This window comes from Eublepharis macularius, chromosome 1 (genome assembly GCF_028583425.1).
Source record: "Eublepharis macularius isolate TG4126 chromosome 1, MPM_Emac_v1.0, whole genome shotgun sequence".
Classification (NCBI taxonomy): domain Eukaryota; kingdom Metazoa; phylum Chordata; class Lepidosauria; order Squamata; family Eublepharidae; genus Eublepharis; species Eublepharis macularius.
The window spans coordinates 170045969-170070719 of record NC_072790.1 but is presented as its reverse complement, the minus strand read 5'-3'; the positions used below and the strand labels follow the sequence as shown (position 1 = coordinate 170070719).

At 42.3% G+C, this 24751-nt stretch overlaps 1 protein-coding gene across 1 annotated transcript in view; it reads left to right on the top strand.

Annotated features, from left to right (window-relative positions):
* The window catches only part of MDGA1 (MAM domain containing glycosylphosphatidylinositol anchor 1), a 397523-nt gene that overhangs the window by 135507 nt on the left and 237265 nt on the right, over window positions 1-24751 (top strand). The window contains exons 2-3 of the mRNA XM_054993181.1: window positions 7219-7358; window positions 18218-18392. Coding sequence (XP_054849156.1) covers window positions 7219-7358; window positions 18218-18392 — 315 coding nt within the window. The remainder of the gene's footprint in view (window positions 1-7218; window positions 7359-18217; window positions 18393-24751) is intronic.

Below are 24751 nucleotides of genomic sequence, written 5' to 3'. Positions count from 1 at the left end.
GGATGGGGGATCCCTGCTGAAAGTGCACAGATAGATACACGCTACTTGGGGCTGCTCAGCTAAAGTAGGCAAACTTGGATTTTGGCCAGAAAATCTGCCTCAGAGGGGGGAAGTGAAGGGGGGGTCCATCATAGCATGTCAACCGAAGTGGGCTATGCATTGCAGGATCTGATCTAGGATTATAGGTACTAAACAGTTGAGGGTTTTTTTCTCTAACAGCAAGTTCCTCTTCAAACTATTAATCCTGGATTTTCCTTTCTCTTCTAATTTAATCCGGAAAATGCCTGCATTCTGATTATACATTTAGCATTGATTGCTGAACAAAATATTTACTTTTGATGTCAAATAATTAAAGGGTTGTTGTTTTCAATCATTGTCCCAAATTCCTGCCTCTTTCCCCAGTGCTGCATTTATGAAAATGGTAACCAATAGCTGAAATCTCATAAAACTCGCATATTATGGTGATAATAATATTGTACTGTACATTGTTTTGAGCATAAAGGCATTTTATTCTCTTTCTTTTCATTTTAATGTGTAAATAGATCAAATGAAGGGCTTCTTAAAAGTTGTGCTGTAGAGATGAAGTGCATGTGAGGGCCAGGCATTTCCAGGGGTGGTATGACATGGGTAGCAAGATTTCACGGCATTGATGATATGTTGCAATATGGGAACAAGAATCAGTGTCTCTTAAGTGAACGTTAATTTAAGTTGGTGCTTAACATTCTGAAAAAGTCTCTCTTGACCAGTTGTGACAGCAAATAACTTCATTAGCTAGAAAACCAAAATTGTTGATCAGTATGTGGACACTAATGAGTTTTAATGTGGCTCATCAGTTGTTGATCTTCCCATGGGCCAGAATGGGTTGTCAAGTGCAGTTTGCTTTTGTTATTCATACTCAGATCCTAAGTAATCACTATATTTGAAACTGGGAGAGAATTTTTTCCAAGTTTAGTTGACACTTGCAAGAGGGAATGCTGATCCTCTAGGACAGGCCATATGCTGGATTTGCCATTCCCTTCTAAACCTTTTTAGTTTTTGCCTCATACACAGTGTTTCCTCTTCTCTGTTTGTTGCTCAGCAGCACACTGGATCCTGTAATATGATGACTAAGAAAGTATTGTAGTGGCAATGGAGGTATCTACTTCAGTGGAGGCTCATGATTTCCATGGATGCAAACATGGGTTATGAAAATTAAAAGAATCATGCAAATCAAAGCTATCTTCTCCCACAAGCCTCATCGCAGACTCAGACTCATTGCACTCCCAGAGATATCATTGAGAGCATGGCGGGATTTGATCCCCCTTTGTGAGTCCCACAAACTAGCTTACTTGAAAGTGCCCATGGATAGAGGGAAGAACAGAGGTCTCTTGCTCTCTTGTCTTCTCTCCTCTTCAATGTCTGAAACATTTCTGTGAAAGCAATCCAGGCACAAGTGGACCAGAGAAGCAGACTACAAGCTCTTCTGTGAGTTGCTTCTGGTACCTTGCTTGGACATTATGTGGAGGGTAAGATCATGGCATTGTCCATCAGCATTTGTTGATATGTGCCTTCTGTACATGTTAATGTGGGGGCATCATCAATGCACAACTTCACAATTGGTAGGTAGACAGGGAAGAATTTAAGGATGCTGAGAGGAGTGACAGTCAGGGTTTGAATGAACAACTCAGGATGTGCCACAGAGGAAACACACAGGTGTACAAATATCTGAGCAGGAAACACAGCAGTAAAAATGAGGAATGTGCTTCTCTGTGGGGTGGCTTGAATTTAACTTTAGCAGCAGGCTGCTGTTTTCAGAGGGAAAACAGAGTCATCAGCAGACAAATTGCTCCCAGAGAAGTAAAAGAGTCTTAGCAGGAGCTTAGTTCCGATTGCAAGGCTAAAGAGATCTGAGGCTTCAAGGGGTGGGACAGGCAGCTGAGGATTGAGGTCAAAGTATGTTTTAATGCACAGTTCAGACATTTATTCTAAACTTCATTTTGGAAAGCCTCAAACAGTACACTGCTGAAAAATAACAGAATTATAAAGACGGGGGCCGGAGGGAGTTTGCTACCTAGACACTAATATAATAGAATGGATGGAGATTCAGGTAAGGAGAAATAGCTATTTTCTAGAAACATAGGGAAGGTATCAACATAAAACCCCCAATGTTCGGGTTATTAACTCTCTTCCAACCCCTTTTGATGCTGTAAGTTTAGAAGCCAGATATACTAGTTAATTTTTTTAACAATGCTCTTCTGCCAAAGTTTCCATGAATTACTCTTCCACAAATGGTTGGCTGCAGAATTATAGCTAGGGGATGCTCAAACACCCACTAATTTAGTTCATGTCATGTTTGTTAGTCACAAACAAGGAGCCAATACTTATGATCAGTATGACTGATCAAAACCAGTTCACGGTTGTTTGACTGGCTGCCTTATTCTATTCCTAAAAGTGCAGTGTAATTGGCTTTTCCTGCAGCGATTGCTGCCCTTTTGTTTGCTATGCCACTGAAAAACTTCAGGATAGTTTTTTTTTTAAAAAAATCTGTAATTGATATTATGCTATCGTGGTCTGATTTTCTACTGATGTCTTGTAACGGTCCTAGAAATCCCAGCTTCCATTTTTATAAAAGTAAACAGGGCTTTTTTTCAGCTTGAACGTGGGGGAATAGAGTTCCGGAACCTCTTGAAAATGGTCACATGGCTGGTGGCCCCACCCCTTGATCTCCAGACAGAGGGGAGTTGAGATTGCCCTCCGCGTCGCTTGGCGGCACGGAGGGCAATCTCAACTCCCCTCTGTCTGGAGATCAAGGGGTGGGACCACCAGCCATGTGACCATTTTCTCCGAGGGCAACCCACTGAGTTCCACCACCTCTTTTCCCAGAAAAAAAAGCCCTGAAAGTAAATGCTTTCCATTGCAGAGCTATAAGAAGAAAGGTATAGGCAGCACCTTTCCCCTTATAATTCCAAAATAGAAGTGGCAAGAGACTTACTTTTTTTAAAAAAATGAAAGCTGGGACTTTGGCGGTCATGCCACTACTCTGGTAGGACATTAATTTGCAGTAGCACAATAACAATTTATGTTTTTTTTAAAACAAAATCTGGAAGCCTTCTGATGGCACAGTAGAAAAATGCAGTAAAAACGGTGTGTCTCTATGTGGATGCCACCATAGACTGTTGGATTTATATTGGATTTATATTGGATTTATATCCCACCCTCCCTGCAAGCAGGGTCAGGATGGGTCACAACATCATATTAACAGCAATTACAACAATATATAAATACCACAGTGGTGGAGAGAACCCTCAAGTCAGTTAATTTATGGTGACCCCGGTGGGGTTTTCATGGCACCAGACTAATAGAGGTGATTTGTTATCATCTGCCTCTGCATAGTGACCCTGGTCTTCCTTGGAGGTCTTCCATCCAATTACTAACCAAGGCCGACCCTGCTTAGCTTCTAAGATCTGATGAGATCAGGCCATACAAATACCATAATCAGTCATAAATAAATGTCATGTTTAAAAAATCCTACACTTCAGTGTTTGTCTAAGTAATTCTTAGTTAATGGCTGCAGTCTGTTTGAATAGTCTGCACTTTGCACATGCACAGATTTGGGGGGGGGGGAAACAACGCAAACCTGTTCAGCAGACATTCAAGTAGCTGCTGCCAATTGATCAGAGTGGGTGACTGGTTCACATCTGAACAGTTCATTTGAACATGGTAAGTTTGATTGTTGAACATTGGTCATTGAATTTGCAGGATCCCTAATTCAGCTGTCAGCAGTCTACACTACATTTAATATACAACTGTACTTCATTTAAAATCCTACAATGTCCTGTGTCCTCAGAGCCAGATTCATCATTCTGCCCCAATGGATGTAGCCAGATCCCAATGCATGATACCTGCAACCTGCCCTGCCAGGAGTGGCAGGCAAAGGTTGGGAGAGTGTGTACCTTTTCAGGTATCCCAGTTTTAGCTGGAATAAATTTTGTTAGTCTTTAATGAGCCACTGGACCTGTTTTATTTTTTGTGCAACAAACTCAACATGGCTGCTCCTCCAGAAAAATTAGAAGTCTAAGGATCAGCTTACATATCAGCCACTGTGGGAAGGTCATTTTTGGCTACATGATGTGGGCTGTTATCACATCGCAACAGTTTGCATGCAGTAGTTACTGAACAAATCAGAACATTTTCTTTACACCGAAAGGGAGAAAATGGTTGGTAGTGGACATTGAATTAACAGCTGCCACATGGAATAATTTACAGTCCCTCTTAACATGGTAACCAAACACATGTAATGCCTGTAAAACCTGTGAGGGAGCAGCTTCAATCCCAGAAACTGGAATTAGTTGCACCTTGGCAAAGAGGCAACCAATGACTTCTATCTATAGAACAGAAGCTAAGAGAGGGATACAGTGACGGTAGCACAGAGGAGCTATTCTATACTGACTTTCTTGTCTTAATAGTTTTGCTTTCCCAAGCCCTAAATCCCTCTTTCTAGATTTATATAAATGTTTCATCCTCCCACTACTGGCATGCTTAGTAAACATTAATTCCTTTTCTTCCTGGGAAGGGCAGACCTCCCATCTGCTCTGCTCCAGCTACAGAGCTTTGCACTCTGTCTTGGGCATGTTTGTTTTTTAATGACAACAAAGATTCTTGTGAGCATAATAGCAGGAGGTCTCTGCAGATGTTGAAGGCAGGGGAGGAGGGGCAGAGATGAGCGCTGGCCTATTTGCTGTAAACGCATTCTAGTAAACACATTGAATCTATTAATCCACAATTGTTTGGATAGTACTTGTGGAATAATCCTGCCAATAAATCACCAGTCAGATGGAAAGAAAAGGAGGGTGCGTGGGAGAATGGAGCTTCTGTGTAGCAAATGTGTGATGATCCGTAGCATAGCGAATGGTTGTCCATTCATAAATTTCTGTTAGAATAGGTTACCTAGTTATTAAAATGCAGTGCAGTTCTCATCTTATGTCTTCTACGACAGGCACTCTGAATATATCCAGTCTTTTTACACAGAATTTGCTCAAGTGTTTATATTTTGGATGGATAATGTAAGAAACACTGGATAGGTGATGTTTTATTGCAAGATTCACATTCTACAAGATAGATCTAACTGGGAAAAAAACAGGACCTGACTGGTTGTCACCTACAACTCCCTGGTAAAGCTTTAAACTATTCCAAAAAGGATGTATAGCATCTCCTGGAAGATGATACTTCCCTCTCACAGGGTCTTGTGGTGAGAGCTGGTCAGAGGAGTCATGACACCTGCATTGTGGGACAAACACTTTCCTTTCTGTCTTCTTCCACAGAAGCAGAGAAGTCTTAACTCTGATTTTGCTAGGGACATGGCAGGATTAAGGTTGCTAACTCTGGGTGGGGACATTCCTGGAGATTTTAGGGAGTCTGGGAAGGCAGAGTTTGGGGAGGGGGTTTAGTCGGACTGTAATGCCATAGAGTCCACCCCTCTGAAGCTGCCACTTTCTCCTGGGAAACTGATCTCTAGAGGTCAGTTGTAATTTCAGGAGAACTCCTGACCTTAGCTGGAGGTTGGCAATCCTACTTTGTTTTGATTTAGATGCTTCTTCACCCAGTAGATATTTCATTATCCAAACTTTAATTATCTAAGATTACTCAGCCAACTGGCTTCACCATGTATCTTCATTTATTAAGCATTTACATTCTACTTTTATTTTTAAAAGGTGGATATTAACAAAGCACCAGTATACAAAATGGACCAATGTACATAACAGCACATAAAACACACAGCCATAATTTTTTTTTTCAAAACAACATGCCGGAATTACCTTATTTACAGTGCAATCCTTTATAAAATTCTCAAATCCAAACTCAGTGAAATCAATGGGATTCGATTGACTAACCCTGCATAGGCTTGCATTCTGCATTACCTTTTTATGTTTGATGCCTCCCAGGCTATGTAGATTTATGAAGTTATGCTGCATTTACATATTTAAGAATGTGGGGGCTGTACTTGGTAGAATTGGAATTAGGCTTTATGGGATTCTGTCATGCATTGCATAGTCATTGCATATTTCTGGTCAGGCCTTCTGGTGTTTGTCCCCATGTCACCCCTCAGAACTAATTTTGTTTAAATAGCAAACAGATTCCAAAATTAAAGAATGGCATGGGAATATAGATTAAGGGCTCGTCCAAACAATCATTTTGGGGGATGATTGATTATCACACATTTTACTGCCATTTGCTGCTGTTTGGCTTACATCAGAAACACATAATCTACAGTGCCCCTATGACATTGTGAAATAAAAGAGTACCTGTTTGCATTTACCTTGACAGCTCTATTTTCCATTGCTTGTCATCAACCTTATTCTGCCATATCTATTATTGTTCAGCTTTCTTTCACATTGTAAGAGTGACACTGCTTGCTTAAGCACTCACCCCCAGCTCAGCTTAGACCACCCTCTACTTACTCAATGAAAATCTGTTCTCTCTGTTTTCCTGTGATTGCTTTTATTTTGTACAATTGCACCAATTTAGCAAACTGTCAATGGTAAAGCACATACCTGGTGTTCACAAATTTCCAGGTTTGGTTCCTGATATTTTTACCTTTAAAAGCATCTCAGGTAGCAGACATGAGAAGTTTCTTTGCCTGGGCCCATGAGGAGTCGCTGCTAGTCATAGAGTAGTCAGAAAGTGTAAGTTAAGTTCCTTTGTTGCCATATAGTAGAAGTGTTTGTATCTCTCTGGTAAGCAAGATTCAAGTCCAGAAGCACCTTAGAAACCAGCAAGATTTCCAGGGTATAAATTTTCAAGAGTTAAGACTCCTTTCATCAGACAAAGGGAGCTTTGATTCTTGAAAGCCTGTACTCTTTAAGTATAATGGTCTCTGAGGAGCTACAGGACTCAGATCTTGTTCTTTGGCTACAAACCAACAAGGCTACCCACCTGAAACTCTCTCTTTGGTATTACTGTCTGGAAATGGAAAAAAATCCCTGAACATTCAGCTCCTGTTTTTTAAAAAATACATATGCTGCTTAGGGTTGATGAGAGTTTTCTGGAGAATCATATTGTTATGCTGTCTAGACATTGAGGTATCAGCTGTAACAGACTAGGACCAGTCAGCCTAGTCTCTGTTGCAGTCTCTGAAAACTTCAAAGACTCCAGCAGCAGCTACATAAAGACACAAAGACATCTGAGTAGACATGAGTCACATGGATAGCAGCTTCCCTAATTCTTGCTTTTCCTCCATAGCTCCTGCTCAAGCACAGATCATCCACGCTGGGCAGGCATGTGTCGTAAAGGAAGATAACATCAGTGAAAGAGTGTACACTATTCGGGAAGGTGATACCCTTGTTCTGCAGTGTTTGGTTACAGGGCATCCACGGCCGCAGGTAACCTTTCTGGCCCTACTGTCATATATGGTCCCTTTACTTGTTGTTTGTTATTTTGCCAAATGCTATGCAGAACACTCTTTACCAGAAAGGATGTTGTCCTCTGAATCGTTTACTGCACAGAGCACAGAAATGGCCAATGGCCTCATTAAACTAAACATTACATGCTTTGCTGAATTCATTTCCATGCTAGTGTAACCGCCATTAGCTAGTTGGTTTAGCCCAAAAGGGCGGAGTGAGTGTCTGGTGCTGAGCAGTCGAGGAGAAGGCTGCTCGCAAGGAAGCAAGATTAAATTGTATGTGTTCTTATCACCTTGAATAAGGGCTGTAATGCCCAAGCTGAAGACAGAAGCCTAGGCTCCAGTTTGTTCCACAATCAAGAGGACTGTAGCAGAAGACTCTGGCGTTTGGTGGGACTCAAAAAGTTGAACTTTGATTATCCTGAAGTGGTTTCAAAAGACAACCAGTTACTTGGCTAAACTTAAAGACATTATTGGCTGCAAGTTTCAGTTCTTTGTTGCCTATGGTTTTTAAAAAATAGTTGTTTTGTTCTAATCGTTTAAAGGTTTGGCGTAAAGAAATGTTCTTAACTACATTTGTGTTGCAATTTTGGTTCCTAAATTAGTCCCATAGGACCCAAACAAACAAAAAAAGAGGTTATACTAGCAAAAATTAAAACTGATAGTATTCCATCAATAGAATAAAGGGAGTCTGAATAGTGCAAATATTCCCTCTAGCAGAACATTTGAGAACTCTTCAACTGGTTTGGTTTTTTGGCTGCTCCAAGCATATTCAATTGAAGCTTTCTAATGTAGATATTTGGTTATACTAAGTTTCACTAGCTCATTTGCCAGACGGGTCATCACATAGTTTCCAGTGGAGGCCGAGTTGCTGGCATTTAAGGGGTCCCGTAGCACAGGGATGAGAGATGTTTCTAACATAGTTGGTGAAATATGCAAACAAAACTCTCCACTTGTGAACACCATCCCTAAAAGCGCAGCAGTGACTACCTAAACAGCCCCTGAAGAGCATGTTATGATGTGAACCTCCAGGGACCAGAGTACATTAAAAGGAGGGGAAAGACACAGCATTTCTTCTGCTCCCTTCATATCCTCTTCTATTGCTTTGCTGCTTACACAAGCTGAAGTGCAGTGGCTGTCAGCATCTAATTTCTACATGGATTCACTATTTGACATAGGATCTAGGACACCCCAAATGGAAGAGAGCAGTCCAGACCCCAAGGGCCAAGTTTTGAGAGCTCTTTATCTAGCAAACATCTATTCCCTACAGCCTAATCAGAATATGAAGTGTCCTCAAGATGGCATTTTCTTGTTCCTTATTAAATCTGAGTTAAATATCCTCCCTGCACTCCTGCTGTCACCAAAATGACCATATATTATGACCATAGTGCATTAGGGCTTGTTCTAAAAGCCAGTTAATGTGGAGCAGCTGTCCCTTAACAAATTTCATTCAGATTGTCTCCAAGGGAACATTCGTAAGATCACCCAATGATTACTTTCTTCTCAAAAGCCAGAGTGATTAAGATATGGTAAAACTAACAGACAGTTTCCCTTTCTTTCCAAATACAAATATAGGAGCTTTCTCAAAATCCCATATTATGCCTTTAAAAAAAAATCCCAGATTATTTAACCTGAGGGTTTGTGCCTGGCTGTGATGAAAGCCAAGAAAACCAGCACACAAATTTGAGTATTTACATTTATTCAGATCGTACATTACATACAAAATGTTGAGACTGTGAACTGAAGAAGCCAGCATGATGTAGTGGTTAGAACATCAAACTAAGACCTGGGAGATTCAGCTACAAACCACCACTCTGCCATGAAAGAGGCAAAGCAGTTAGGGGAAAGAAAAATTTCCTCTGTTATAGAAGAGCACAAATACAGCATAGACACAAGTGCAGCCTGGATATATATGTATAATATGAAGAATGCTAACACAAACATAAAGAATTTTTGCACAGGCAGAGAAAAAATGGAAATTATGCAGCTAGTGAACATCATTTCCTGGCCTCTGCCCCTCAGTTTTATTTCTCTTCCATCACCTATCTCCTTAGATTTCTTTGGCATTTTGCATAGTTTTCAGTCTATTGCCACCTAGATGAGCAGGTTTAGCACAACTTCAACATTGGTCCATGGGCAGTTTTGAAATTACAGTAATATGGGTGAATATGGTAATATGAGTGAATAGGAATAACTTGGTTGGGAAATTCCTGGAGATTTGGGAGTGGAGCCTGAGGAGGTAGGGGGTTGTTGGGGGCCTAGGGTTGGTGGCTAGAGAGCTCCTGGAATTACAACTGATCTCCAGGCTACAGAGACCATGTGTCCTGGAGAAAATGGCTGCTTTGGAGGGTGGTCTCTAAGAAATTATCATCCCCTGAGGTATCTCCCCACGCCAAACCCTGCCCACCTCAGGCTTTACTCCCCCCCCCCAAATCTCCAGGAATTTCTTAACCTGGAGCTGGCAACCCGAGGGGGGCCTTAGCAGGCCTAATGCTATAGAGTCCAACTTCCAGAACTGCCATTTTTTCCACTGAAACTGATCTCTGTGGTCTGGAGATCTGCTGTAACTCTGGAACATCTCCAGGCTACACCTGGATCTCTGTTGTCTGGAGATCTGCTGTAACTCTGGAATGTCTCCAGGCCACATCTGGAAGTCCGTAGCCCCAGAATGACTAGTGGTTAGTTGGTCTGCAACTCTGGCAACCCTATTTCTATCTCTCATCCCCCTCCCTCCCTCCCTGCCTCCCTCCCTCTCTCTCTCTCTCACACACACACACACTGTCCCTATTCTCTGCTTTTCTAAATCAAAGCTTTATCTCTTAACCTTTGTTTAATCTTCTATCTTCTCTCAGTTAGTCGTTAAAGCTCCGAAATGTGGTCAAACTAAATAAATGAGGCTGTAATGAAAAAAGCCAAGGAAAGATTAAAGTACTGACTGACGCAGCCATGCAAACAGAATGCTCTGAGAGGCTTCAGACTCCTAATGAGAGGACAAAGGCTAAATGAATCCCTCATGGACAGCCATTAGCTGAGAAACTCTAAATAGTATAGAGGTATTGGGCAGAGGCTGTAGAATCATGTGATCTCATGTTTGTAGGATACAGGGTTTCCAGGTCCACCACAGTAATTAGCAGGGGCCCCTCAGCTATCTCCTCTTTGCACACACTATGTTTTGGGCTGATTCCTAAAGAATTGGCCTCCAGTGACTGGCTGGTGACACACGAGCTTTTGTATTCATTTCCCCGGCCTCCATGCCACTTAGGATTCCCAGGTGCTCGCCAGTGGCGGGCAAACTCCCAGGATTTGCCCCCTCGTCCACAAATTGCCCAGTGATCGGCGGAGGTGCCAAACTCCCAGAAGTTGCCCACCACCGGCAGACACCTCAGGAATGTGTGCCGCACGTGTGCTCCCAAACAGTGCGATTCGGCCTCAAATGGGCTGAATCGGGCCCATGTGGAGTATGGGAGCACTCTCACGGCCCGCTTGGTGATGTCAGTTCTGGAAGTGATGTCATCACGCCAGCTCCAGAGTGCATGTGTAACCCTAGCCATGTTCCCATTGATGGCCAGCAATCATCAGGCAGCTTGACTCCTCTTGTTGAGTGCCAGTGATCACAGGCAGAGGCTACAATGGACAGCAGATGCCCAACATCAGCTGGAACCTAGCAAACCTAGTAAAATACTATCTGCACTCCATCTTAGTTAGTAGAGGCCTTTAGGCATGGAGAGGATCTGATTAAGGTTGATGCCTTGCAATAATAATGTTGTCTGCCTCATTCTCAGCACACAGAGTATAGGTTTTGATGGACTTTAGCAAACCATTGTGTGTGTGTGTGTGTGTGTGTGTGTGTGTGTGTGTGTATGCATATACACATACTGAGGCAGAAATCCCACCAGCCCATTCCTAGGGAGGCCAGATCCTCCTATGTCAGTGGGAGACTTACTGCTCCCTGGGGACTCTTCCCACCGCTGCTCAGCTGGGCAGTGGGGGGGGGGATAATGGAGGAAATGAGTGGCTATTAGCATCATACTGATGCCATGCCATCACTTTGGCATGACCCCAAAGTGATATTATTGCATCACATAGTGCTCTAGCATAGGGTTTTGGGAGAATGCAAGATTGTTACCCCCCAGGGCTTTTTTTCAGGGGCAACACGGGGGAACGGAGTTCCAGCACCTCTTGAAAATACTCAGCAATAGTGCTTGAAAATAATATGATTTCAAAGAATCCCACGTATTTCTTCCTCATTTTCCTCTTGAGAGTTCTGCCACCTCTTTTCCCAGAAAAAAAAACCCTGCTTACCCCTGTACTATGATGCCACTTCCATGTTGCACCAGAAATGGCATAACTTCCACCCTCTGGTGAGTCTCCCACCCTATGCTGGGAGACTCACCAGACTCCCACCTTATGCTGGGAGACTCACCTTACCACCCCTTTTGGATGAAATGCTTTTCTGGAACTCCTGCTCACTGTAACTGAATAGTTTGACAATTTTAAAAACTTTTTCATCTCTCTGCCCCACTTGGTTTGCATGTTTGCCTGACAGCATAGCTGCTCCCAGGAATGTCAAAGCATGTCTGTATGCACTACAGTATAGGGTTACTATCTTCATTGTCAAACCTGAAGTTCTCTTGGAATTACAGTGATATCCTAATTACAGAGATCAGTTCCCCTGAAGAAACTGGCAGCTTCAGAGGATAGACTTTATGATATGTCATAGAGTTTAGGAGAAATGTACAATCACATTCCTGCTGAGCTCCTTCTCCTCTCAAAACGTTGCTCTTCCCAGTTCCTCCAACTCTAGGAATTTTCCAAGTCAGAATTGGCAACCATACTACTCAGTTATGTGGCAGCTATCTACTTTAACATTGCCCTCTGGGTCTGGCAACTGGTGGGAGTTTCAGGGGTGGGGACATAAGAGAGGGTGTGTTTCCAGCGATTTCTACAGCTACTCACAGTTTCCTAGAGCCACCTGACATCACTTCCGGGTTCTCCCTGGTGACATAGTGGCAATATGACAGTGACTTTTTAAGAAAAGTTTTTCCCATGCCACTTTAAGTGGCAGCAGGCAACAAAGGCTGTCAGCAGGAGGCCTTCCACCACAGCTGGAGGCCTGGCAGTCCTAGTATGAAGAAAGGTTGACCATAACCAGATTAGAGCAGAAATCCTGTCAAGAAGAAAAACTGTATAGGGAGAGAAGGAAAGTTTAATAATTCCTTGTCCAGTTACCAATAACTTTTCCCCATCAGAAGTAAAAGAAGGAGTGGGGTGGCTTTTTCCAGAAAATGGCAGGGGAGGAAAGGGTTAAATGCCCCCCCCTCCACCACCACCACCTTGATCACACAACAGTAGAGGTTGCATTTGCAAAAGTAAAACAAAAACAAAAACAAACAGTATTGTTGAGCCCTGAGTCTGTCAGAACTCAACTGCAACTCTGCATAATGGCCTCATAATCAAACAAGAAATAAAAAATACATTAAGGGCTGCGGCCAAGTTACAGATTGAAGCCTGCCTCTTTAAGTTCCTATCTGTTTAGGATCTTTTATTTCTTTAAGAATGTTCTGGCAGGCACTGTAGAAAGTAGCCTGAAACTGGAATTACAGAAAAGTAGATGTAGTACTTCTGCTGAAAAATGGGAACGCACGCCTTGGGCTGGAGTTCACACAGCAGGTTGGCCTGTTCCCTGTTGTACCTGCTGCCCCCACCCCCACTGCCCCTGGTCCCCCAGTTTGGTCCTGAGCCTCAGGGGACCTGACAACAAACCTGGTTTGCAATGAGGAGACCCCAAGTATTTTATTTTTAAACAGAAGATCCATAGATCTCTGATTCAGAACAGGGCCATGGTGCAAGTGGAGGTTTAAGATCCCCCCGCCTACCGTTTCCTGCATTGAAATGGCCCGAGAGAGCTGCATATTTCTTCCCTGTGGAGCAAACACACCGACAATGTCCTGTACGTTTGTTCTGAACCAGGGTTGTCAGCTCCTGGTTGGGAAATTCCTGGAGATTTGGGGGTGGAGCCTAAGGAGGGCAGGGATTGGGGAAGGGAGGGACTTTAGTAGGGCATAATCCCGTACAATCCACCCTCCAAAGTAACCATTTTCTCCAGGGGAATTGGCCTCTGTTGTCTGGGGATCAGTTGTGATTCCGGAAGATCTCCAGGCCCCACCTGGAAGTTAAGCTGTAGCAAGGAGCAACCCTAAACAGATCAAAACCACAAAGCTAAACAGCAGAGGGAACCAACAATAAAGAAACTATGCAAATAACTTACAAAAAGTGTATTAATAAACAGTTCAAAGAGTGTATTAAGAAACATTTGGTTCACTCCTAGATTGTAGATACTTACCTTATCTTTACTGCTTGATTGCTGAACATGCTGGACTGCTGACACCACTTTCCTCTTTTTTCTTTTTGTAATTAACAGAGAGAGGTCTTAAGCTTGGTGTAAATGTAAGGAATATTTGTTGTTAACTTAAAGAATAACTGTTGTTATATTGTTCATTAACTGTGTTGACTGATTTATATTGGACTGTTTCTATATTTGATAATTTGATATATTGTACATGAGGTTGTTCTTATAAAATTGTGTAGCACTTTGCACTTTTAGAACTGTTTCTTATTACACTTTTTGTAAGTTATTTGGATAGTTTCTTTACTGTAGGTTCCCTCTGCTTTTTTGCTTTGTGGTTCCCACCTGGAAGTTGGCAATCCTAAATTCATGAGGTGGTAGAGAGGAGAGATCTCAGGTAGGGATAGGTTTGCCAGGTCCCCTTACCCCGTGGGCGGGAGGTAGGGTTGCCATCCCCCCACGCGCATGGACAGATCCTCTGGAGCAGCCTCAGGGTAAGAGCCAGCGTCCCAGTCTCCCACCAGGAGACTTGAGGGACCTGGCAACCCTAGTGGAAGGTGAGAGACCTAGTGGTACTTACTGTAGAGTTGTCCCACTTCCGGGAAGTGATGTCATTGTGCAGGTCATGTGCCGCCTCTGGGAGCGCTCCCACACTCTGCAGCGGACCAATTTTGGCCCATTTGGGGCTGCAATAGGCCTGCTGCAGAGCAAGTGCTGCAGGGCCAGCATGACAGGCCCTGGAGTGTTCCTTTGCTCCGCAGAGGGCTGGTTTTGGCCTGATTCAGATCAAATCAGGCCCATTTCAGGCTGAAACCGGCCCACTGCAGCATGTGGGAGTGTGCCATGGGAGGCAGGTTCCCCCACCTTTCCCCCCACCGGCCAGGTAAGCAGGGACAGGAGGTGGGCGGTGGGAGCAAGGGATCCCAGCGGGGGACTGGCAACTCTAGTTAGGGAACAGATCAGAGGGTCATAAAGCAGTAGGATTGCAACTCCAAATTGGGAAATTCTTGCAGATTTGGAAGTGGAGCTTGAGGAGAGTGGGGCTTGAGGAAGGGGAGTCACCTTAGCAGAGTATAATGCCAGAGTCCACTCATGGGAGATGTCATTTTCTCCTGGGGAACTGATCTCTGTAGCCTGGAAATCATTTATAATTCTAGGAGAACTCCAGGCCCCACCTAGAGGTTGGCAACGCTATGAAGTGGTGATATGAAGAATGGATCACCTGAGGTTTGTGATTTCAGCAAACACAAACTTCTCTTCTTCAGGGTTTTGTTTGCAGCTGCAGCCATTGCATTCTGTGCATATAAACTGGGAACCTACACCTACACATTTAAAAGACATGATAGATGGGGTCACCATCTTGTGTGAATTAGATAATGTGTAGATTTCCCATGCAGTACAGCTTCCATTCATGGTTCTGGTTCATGTGAATGGAAGCTGTACCTGTATGGAAAATTCAAGCACTGCATAATTCAGTTGAGACCGCAACAATATGTATTGTACTCCCAATTTGCATGGTTGACGAGCTCTCAGTTTGTGTGAACAGAACAATGTTCTGTTGAGAGCCAGTTTGGTATAGTGGTTAAGGGTGCCGGAACACTAAAACGGAGAACCGGGTTTGATTCCCCACTCCTCCACTTGAAGCCAGCTGGGTGACCTTGGGTCAGTCACAGCTCTTCCAGAGATCTCTCAGCCCCACCCACCTCACAGGTTGTTTGTTGTAGGGATAATAATGACATACTTTGTAAACGGCTCTGAGTGGGTGTTAAGTTGTCCTGAAGGGTGGTATGTAAATCAAATATTATGTTAACTGTCTGCAAAGAGCTTAGGAAAGAGGGAAAGGTACTATGTATTAAAGCAAAAAGTAAGTAAACTGGATTTTTCATATCATCTTAGTCATCATGAGTGGCAGATTCTGGATTTTGTATTTGCATAGTGGAAATGTTGAGAGGTGAATGGATGCATCTGGGAGCTATCCTTGAACCATGGACTTGCCAGGGGCAGGGATCTAGAGAGTTATGTCGCCATGACTGCACTATGTAGAACATCATTTGCTATTTGAATGGCAAAACTGACATTTATTTAAAATCATGAGATTCTCATCCATATTGGGGTAGGAGAGAGAGAGAGAATACAATATGAGATCATATTCTGTCCTTATGGCTATAGGAAAATTACTTGAAATATGAAGATTTCTGATAGAGATTTGAAAATTTGAGAGGTACATATGAGAGCTGAGTGGTAAAGGACAAAGAGTTCTGCACTCAGACAGCCATTATTCTTTGTTAACCTGCCACATATATTTTTCTTAATTCCATGCCCATTCAGTTCTGTATTTTGAAACTGATTTTGTAAGCAAAATAAACCAAACAAGCTAAAAGTCTGATGCTACATATGTTAACTGAGAAGAAAATACCTCTTTCAATATGACTTATCCCAAGAAAGTATTCATGGAATTGCATTTGCAACCTCAGTACCTGTTTGTAGACCAGAATCAGCAGCCTTCTATAATTAAAGAACCAGTCTCTGTTGAAGGAGTTGACAGAGCTGATATAAGAAAGCCTATTTGCATAACTGAAAATATACAACTTAACATTACTAATAATTGATATGTTGATTAATAAGAAATGGAACACACAAGGTCTCACAATAAGTAAGAAACAGACACAGGAGCATGTTGTATGATTGTTTTAGTGCACTAGCATAAATCTGTGTATGGTTCTCACCTTTGGAGTAGCAACTGTTCACTTCTATCATGTCCCTTTTTGTAAAGTATATGTAAGAAGCCCTTTAATCCCATAGGAGTTAGCCATGTTAGTCTGTAGTTGCAAAATAGTAAGGAGTCCAGTAGCACCTTTAAGACTAACCAACTTATTTGAAGCATAAGCTTTCAAGAACACAGCTCTCTTTGTCAGATGCATCTGATGAAGAGAGCTGTGGTTCTCGAAAGCTTATGCTACAAGTAAGTTAGTTAGTCTTAAAGGTGCTACTGGACTCTTTACTATTTTTAATCCCACAAAAACCTTTGCTTGTCATTCCCTTCCCGTACCACTTATTCTAACATCTCACCTACACTTCCAATATACCTTTAACTTAAAGATTTCATTTTATTTTTAAGAGCCATATTTGGTTCCTTACCAAGCCATGTATTTCTGTAGAACCAGAGGTTGCAGACCTCTGTAGTAGATGTTTAATGCTTAGTACTTACTGGGGCCTTTAATGCTTCAAGCTTATATATAACATTCAGGTTGTTCAGACTTGTGTGTTGTCACCAGCCAATTAAAAAAAGTTTTGGCTAGTGCTGTGGCTTTCAAGCATCAGTGTGTGGCTGCCTTCCCAGCAGTGCTTTCTGCTCCGGTCATAGATATCCATTTTGCCATCAGCTCTAGTGGAAAGGGAGGCAACACCTTGTGGCTGTCCTGCTCAGCAATCTTATTCCATCCTTGGTGCCTCCATATTTCCCTTCCATCCTTCACTCTGCATCTCTCTTTCAATGACCCCCCCCCTTCCTGCCTGCCTTGTTTATGCATCAGGGATGCAAAGACAAGCCTCTGCATGACAGGGAATATTCAGCAATTGCTATGTTCATTGTTCCTTTCTCTACAGTATTTCATAGGTTCACCTTTTTGCAATCTTGCTATTCACTCATTTCTTCTGTGACCAAATCATCTTGAATCAGACATCCAATCAGAGAGCCATAATACGCAAGAGATTCACTCCAGAGAAAGGGAAGCTCTACAGGATAGCAATAATGTCTGCCTATCTTCTCTATGTACATGTACATACACATATACGTATGAAGCTGCCATACTGAATCAGACCATTGGTCCATCAAGATTGATACTGTCTACTCTGACTGGCAGTGGTTTTTCAGGGTCACAGCCAGTGCTCTTTCACATCACCTACTACCTGATCCTTTTCATTAGAGATGCCAGAGACCTGGGACCTTTTGCATGCTAAACAGATGCTCTACCACTGAGCTATGACACCTCCCCTTCTGAAGATTAACAGATTAAATATTCCCAGTGTCCAGAAAGGCAGAGAGATGAAAAGGCGCTGGTTGAAGTGTGATGAAAGTTTTGCAATGGTGATCCTCTTTACCACACCTTTCAAGAATTGGAGCTGGAAAATCCAATTAGCCTTGTTTGACCAAGGCACAGTGTTTGGCTCATGGCCATATTAGAGTTGCAAGATGGGGCTGAGAGCAACATGGCAGGAGTTACTGCCCATCACACATATCTTTGAGTACTCTGAAGAACACTGCTGGGTTTCTGAATGAAGGCAATGGCAGGAACATATTTGAGTCAGTTTTTTAAAAATCATAAGCCATGAAGCATAGTGCCATGGCAGATTGTATGGCAAACCCACTATGAGAACTGGTAAGAGTTTGCTGTCTCAGATCAGAGTCCCAGGCCAGTTCTAAGTTTGTCTGTGTTGTACAGCTGTGCTTTCTTGCTCTCTTTATCTCTTTCTTTCTCATTCTCCTCCCCTAGGTGAGGTGGACCAAAACTGCTGGCAGTGCCTCAGACAAATTCCAAGAGACGTCGGTGTTCAATGAGACGCTTCGGATTGAGAAGATCCAGAGGCTACAGGGGGGCCGCTATTATTGTAAAGCAGAGAATGGGGTTGGGTCCCCTGCCATCAAGTCCATTCGAGTAGATGTGCAGTGTAAGTCATTTTTTTTGGCCAGCCAAAGCTTCCCACAGTTCTACTGTGTACCTGTATCTGCTTGCTTGGCCAGTGAAATTCTGCATTGACCTAGAGCCATCCTCTTATCTCAGAGGCAAAGGGACATACAATAATTCCCAAGCTTACCTTAAAATGCTTATCTTGGAATTCTAGAGAAAAAAAAATCCTAGCCAACTAATGATAAAATCATTCATGAGGGGCTATAGATGGAAGCCAGTATGGTGTACTGAATTTAGTAGAGTGCCTTAGACAGGGAATTCAAATCCTTGCACAGCCATGAAGTTCACATGGACAGCTTGGAGCAAGTCAATATTTATCCCTCTAACCTAACTCTCAGGTTTTCTAGGAAAATTAAATGAGATGGCTTCATATATGCCAGCCTGAACTCATGCAAAAGTGGCAGATAACATAATCAATGCATTTGGGACCACAATAAGAACACCAGCTGCCCCATCATTTTACTCAAGACAGAAAGAAGCATCTCCTTATATTTCTGTAACTTCCTTTCTTTGGGTATCTCATATTTCAGACTTTCAGTATAATCCTAAATAGAGTTATACCCTTCCTAAACCCATATACTTAAATGGATTTAGAATGGTGTGACTCTACTTAGACCTGTACCGCTAATCTCTTGGTGTGCAACCTTTGCATATTACCATGTTTATAGAGTGAAATCATCCCAAGTTGAGTTTTAGTCCAGTGGCACCTTAGAGACCAAAATTTTTTTCAAGGCGTAAGCTTTCACACACATGTCTAAAGAAGGGAGCTCTGGGCCTCAAAAGCTCCCTGAAAATATTATTGGTCCCTAAGGTGCCACTAAACTAAAATTCTGCTGTTCTATGCAGACCAACACAGCTATCCACCTAAAACTCATCCCAAGTTGACTCTTTGAGATGGATATCATCTCATCTGTTCATGCATGTGATGATGCTTGATCCAGTTGATCTCACTGGAGCTCGCTAAGTCTTTAGAATATACATATTTAATTCCACATCACAACCTCAGAAATGTTTCCCTTTAGTTCCCAGAATAATTGTTTTAAAACAAATCTGGGCCTGATTCAAAATGCCACGTATTAGCACAGGGATCCCCTGACGCCATGCATAAAATGTGTGGACACCTGTTGTCTTTTTTGTGAGAAATTTATGAACTTCTCTAGAAATCTTTTAGCATTCCCTTTCTCTTCCTGTCACTTATTTATCCTATGTCTCTCCTAACTCCTCTGGCCTTGAAGGCTTATGCCGTGGGTAGTAGCGTTGAGAAGATCTCCCTCATAAGGTTCTTTCATTCTTGTGAGGTGCCCTTTGCTTCTAGGATGCAGCATGAAACTAAGCTGATGCAGAGTCCTGCTGTTCTTCATGGATCTTTGACCTTTAGAGCTATGGGGTCAATTGGGTGGCCAAGGGCTTTCCAATACTAACATCTACTCTTCAGATGGACTTGGTAACATATCTCCTCCTTTCTGTTTGTTTTGTCTTTCCTCATACTGTGTTTTATGAGTCCTTGTTAGATGCATGAATGAGAGGACAGGAAAGCATGAGGTTAGTCTTTACCATTGTTGGCCTTTAACTGCACAAACCATTGATTTACTTTTCCTCCTGTCCTTAACATGTAACAAGGAAATACTCATTCACGCTCACTGTTGATTCTAGCTTTATGTTATTATGAACCAGAGTCAATGCTCGCATAGGATGCCCTGTGGAATATACAGTGTAACGTAGTACAGATTGCACAATGAAATCCATTTGACACAGTTGACCTGAAGAAGGACCTTGAGAGTAACTTGTGGTGAGTGAATGTTGGGCAATTTGTCCCTCTTTGACCACAGCAGGGATGATGTGTGATCAGGTTATGACCAGATCACTGCTAGCACTCTGTGAAACAGCAGGCCACTCTTAAAAAGAGCAGGCCGTGGATTCCTGATATGACTTCACTGAAGCCAGGGGGCTGGTGCCAGATGTGAACCAGGCCTCATTGCTTGTGACCATCCTGGCTTTGAAGAGACTTCCAAAATTAAAAAAGAGAACAAAGTGTTTGAAGGTTGAATTCCTACACGACTCTCAGCTTGTATAAGCACATAGATCATGTGTTGTGATTACACACATGTACAAACACCAAATCTGTTTTCAGCGCTTACCATAAATTGCTGAAGAAGAAAGCCAGGCAGTGGGCTGGCTCTCTGTTTCAGCTGATGCCAGCAAGGCAGGTGTGCTGGGGTCTGTCAGCAAAGAGGCCCAGATAGCAGCATTAATCAGGGAAGCTGCTGCTTGGAGCCCTTCCATGTTGGGAGGAAGAGAGAGGGAAGCCAGATGGAAGGAACGGACATTTAAAAGTTATGTTGGTATTGAAACACCCCACACAGTTACATCAGTTGGCAAGGCTTCAACATGGACTGCATTCACCTGTGATATCACTTGATTGTTGCAGTCATATGACTATCTTGTAAGAGGTAGGGTGTTTCAAACAGCCAACAGCAGAGAATATGTCTGTACTATACATATAGGTTTGAAACATCTTAATTGCACGTTTATAGTGCTTATATATACTCAAAGATTTTTTCCCAAGTACTGATATGTGGGCACTTCCCTCTGGTCAATGAAGTGCCCACAAGAGGACTGAGGAACTAAAAGTGGGTTGCACAATGGCTACTACTGTCTGATCATTGTAATATAACACTTTTTTGGTGGCTTAGAACATATCAAAAGCACTGAGAAGGCCAGGTCCTCAGTTTAAGTACAAGTGGCCTAGCTTCAGTAAGATAAAGGCTGCAGGCATTTATGATACTCATGGAGCAAACTTTTAGCACATACTCACATTTCAACCTGCCTCTTCTGTTGTTCCTTAGATCTAGAGGCAAAACTTCTATGAGGTATAGGGAGTGAATATGTACTATCCTAAGTATTGGAGAAGTATTCTCATATTTTGGACTTAACTTGTGTGACCCAACTATTAACAGGTTTGGCCAGCACTGAGATAAAGGCAAGCACAGTTGCCATGGTTTGGATCCAATTCAACATTGTCCACTAGTTTCTTTTTCACCATGTAGATACATGAACATCCAAATGTGTACCTCCTTGATATGTTCTAAATTTCAATCCATTAAATAATGATACAACTGGTACTGGGAAGTTGTGAAAACTTAGTTGGAGAGTGTGGAAACCTGTGGACAAGGACAATTTCTAATGTGAGATCTGAGGGTATATAAGGACTTCCCTTATGCTCTCAGCATCTTGCCACAGACCAGTTAGAATGCAGGGGAGACCAGAAGCAGTACTTGACTCAAAGCTTTGATCTCTTCTGAGGTCCAGGAGTGATGATGTTTTTGTTCTCTCAAAAATTTCATTGTGCAGATCAGGAGTGGTAGCTTAGCTCCCATGAGATTGCACTGGCTGAGTATTGTGGGTGTATGAGATGGGCAGAATTGCCAGTGGTTAAGAAACAAACAGAAAAGGAGGTGATATCAGGGTAGCTGCTTTCTCAGCAGACAGAGGCTGCAACAGGTTAGACTGGCACTAGCACATTGGACTAGAAATACACAAATCTGGAAATCCAGGCTCAGTTCTTTCTGATGTGCTTAAGCAGCTACAACTGTACTTTTCTCTGCCATCTTGGCACAGTGAGCTCCCCCCCGCTCCCCGCCCGAATACTCTTCAGTATGGTGATAGTAGTTACAAGGCCTGGAGACAAACTGATAGAAAATTAAAATTCTCCAGATGGTGGTATGCACAAACTCTCACCACACTGTGTGTGTATATTCAGAATAAAAAACTGCTGTGCAAAAGTCACCTTCTGCCTGCTGTAGCGTGCCAAAAAAATTAACCAAAGAATCATGTTGTAGTTAATTGAGATTTGCATAAGGTGAGTTCTATTGTAGCCTAGTGTGCATATCATCTCAAAAGCCCAGTGATGCAATTTTGGCTGTTTCGTTGTTGCTGATGATTGTGGAAAGTGGAGCAAGGAGAGGGCAGGCCTGAAATCTATCCAACCAGGAAGTACTGCAAGGAAGGGAAGCAAAATGCAATGGCGGTTCTGGGAGAGAAATAGTGATGAGCCCAGTGGGAAGCATATTTTCTCCCCTGAATGGCAAATGTGATCACAGAGCTCTTGAAAAAAAAATAACTGAAAGTTTAGTTACCACACTAAGGTCTCCTTCTCCCATTAATATAAATGAGAATCCCTCTGCACATTTTAGTGAATGTGTACTATGGAACCATAGCATCTCAGGGAGATTTAATCATCCTTCCAAATGAGCCTGCTGCCCCAATCTTAGGTCAATGCAGGTTCTCAGAAATAAAGATGCATAGAGAGAAGGGAGAATCTTTGCACTTAGAAGGAACAGGGAAAGGTGCATTTAAAAAGCTTAAACTTGAGGGATTAGGGTTAGCATATATGAGCCCTATCCCCTTCTGCCAAAATGTTTAGGAAAGGCCTTCTATCTTGGTCTGCATCTCTTTGTGTTCCTTCTCTCTCCTTGTCTCTGTCACCGCCCAGCTAACAGCTCGATTTCTAAGCTTCAGGCCTTGTCTTATCATCCTAACGAATCTCAGCTTCCATTACAAAGGCTGTCTCTTCAAAACATGTGCCTCATTAAAATATGCAAATAGGCTAGTCCAGGCACACGTCTCAATGGGAAACGTCTGCTTTAGCAGAAAATAATCTCTTCTCTTGAAATCAGATTTCAAGACAGATATATCTGGATCAATATTTTACATTTCTAATAGCACATGGCTTGATGGAAGAGAAGAAGAAAGAGGGGCATGAACACAGGCTTTGCCTTCAAGTACTCTGTGGGCAGCACCACCTTCAAAGGTGCAAGCATCAATTTTCACCGTAAAACAACAGACCTGATTTTGCCCTTTGTTAGAGTTCACTCTATTGTGTTCAATGACTGCCATCCTCCCCCCTACCCCATAGTCTAGAAGCAGGGTCTTATGGAAAGTGATGACAAATTATATTCATCTGGTTTAGCCCTATCTCTTCTTATTAGTAGAATATTAAATGGGAGCAAGAACATAAATGGATGACAAGAATGATACTGTTGGATTATCCATTCAAGGGCTCCTGGCTCTTCTATCTACTTGAGCTTGTGGATAGAGGAGACCTATCAAAAAGAGCTGAACAACACATAATGCAAGAGGGGACTACAATTCCAGACACTTCCCCTGTCTAAAAAGAGCTTCCAGTATGGAGAAAACTAAAATACCAGGGAAAAGTTTTCTAACATAACCATCTCTCCAATGTGCTAAATTTTTATATGCAGGAAAGTTTTAATGTTAAAGAAAATTCAATAATTTGCTTCCCTACCTGCAGTTATATTAGACACCACTAAGGACTCTGCAGTGTGATTGGTTGGAAAGAACAGAACGGCCATCTTTCAAACGTAATAGAAACATCTGGGCCAATTCCAGACGACTAACCTGAAGGCGCTGCATGCCGCCATGTTCCGGATCGCGACGGGGAAAACGCGAAATATCGCCTTTTCTCGCATGAGAAAACGCGATATTTCGCGTTTTCCCCGTCGCGATCCGGAACATGGCGGCATGCAGTGCCTTCAGGTTAGTCGTCTGGAATTGGCCCTGCTCTTAGACATCATAGAGACCACCACAGAAGTCTCTCGTTAAATGTTAGGTATATTCCTTATAGAAAAGAGAAGGATACCTTTTGTTTAAAATGAAGGTGAGTGTTAGTGTACCTTTCCCAAAAGGAAAACAGGAAAGCCATAATAATGCAGGAATAAGATGGGCTTTCTTATTCATGTCTTGGTAGAAGAAGCAAGAATCCTCATTCAGATTTATGCTGCAGCCAAGGAATTGGAACCATACTAAAACAAATGGGAGAGAACTACTATTGGAATCCATTACTTCCTTTCAAATGACTATAGGAATTCATTGCATTTCCAAATGGTCATTAAAAAGCATTAAAGGAGAAAGGATTGGTTGCTTACAAGGTGATCTTTAAGGATGTCTCCAAACGTGTGATTAAAATACCTTGGCAGACCCTAATGCTTTTTTACCCCAACATTCATAAACATTCTACAGGTATTACATGTACACACAAAATGTCATTCTTATAAAACATAAAAACTTCAATAAATAAGACAATGGCAAAATTCAGTACCCACGTCATATTTTCTTATTTATTATGTTATTGATCTCTAAATGAGATTCATGTTGTATCATCTAAACAAAATATTTTTGAAGGTTGTTAACTTTACATTTTGTTTTCTCCCAGATCATTCCTTATTTGAAGGTTCAGAATAAAATCACAACATGCAAGACTATTGCAAATTCAGTTTGTATTACTTTATTTCTACATTAATAAGAATCACCATTGTTTAG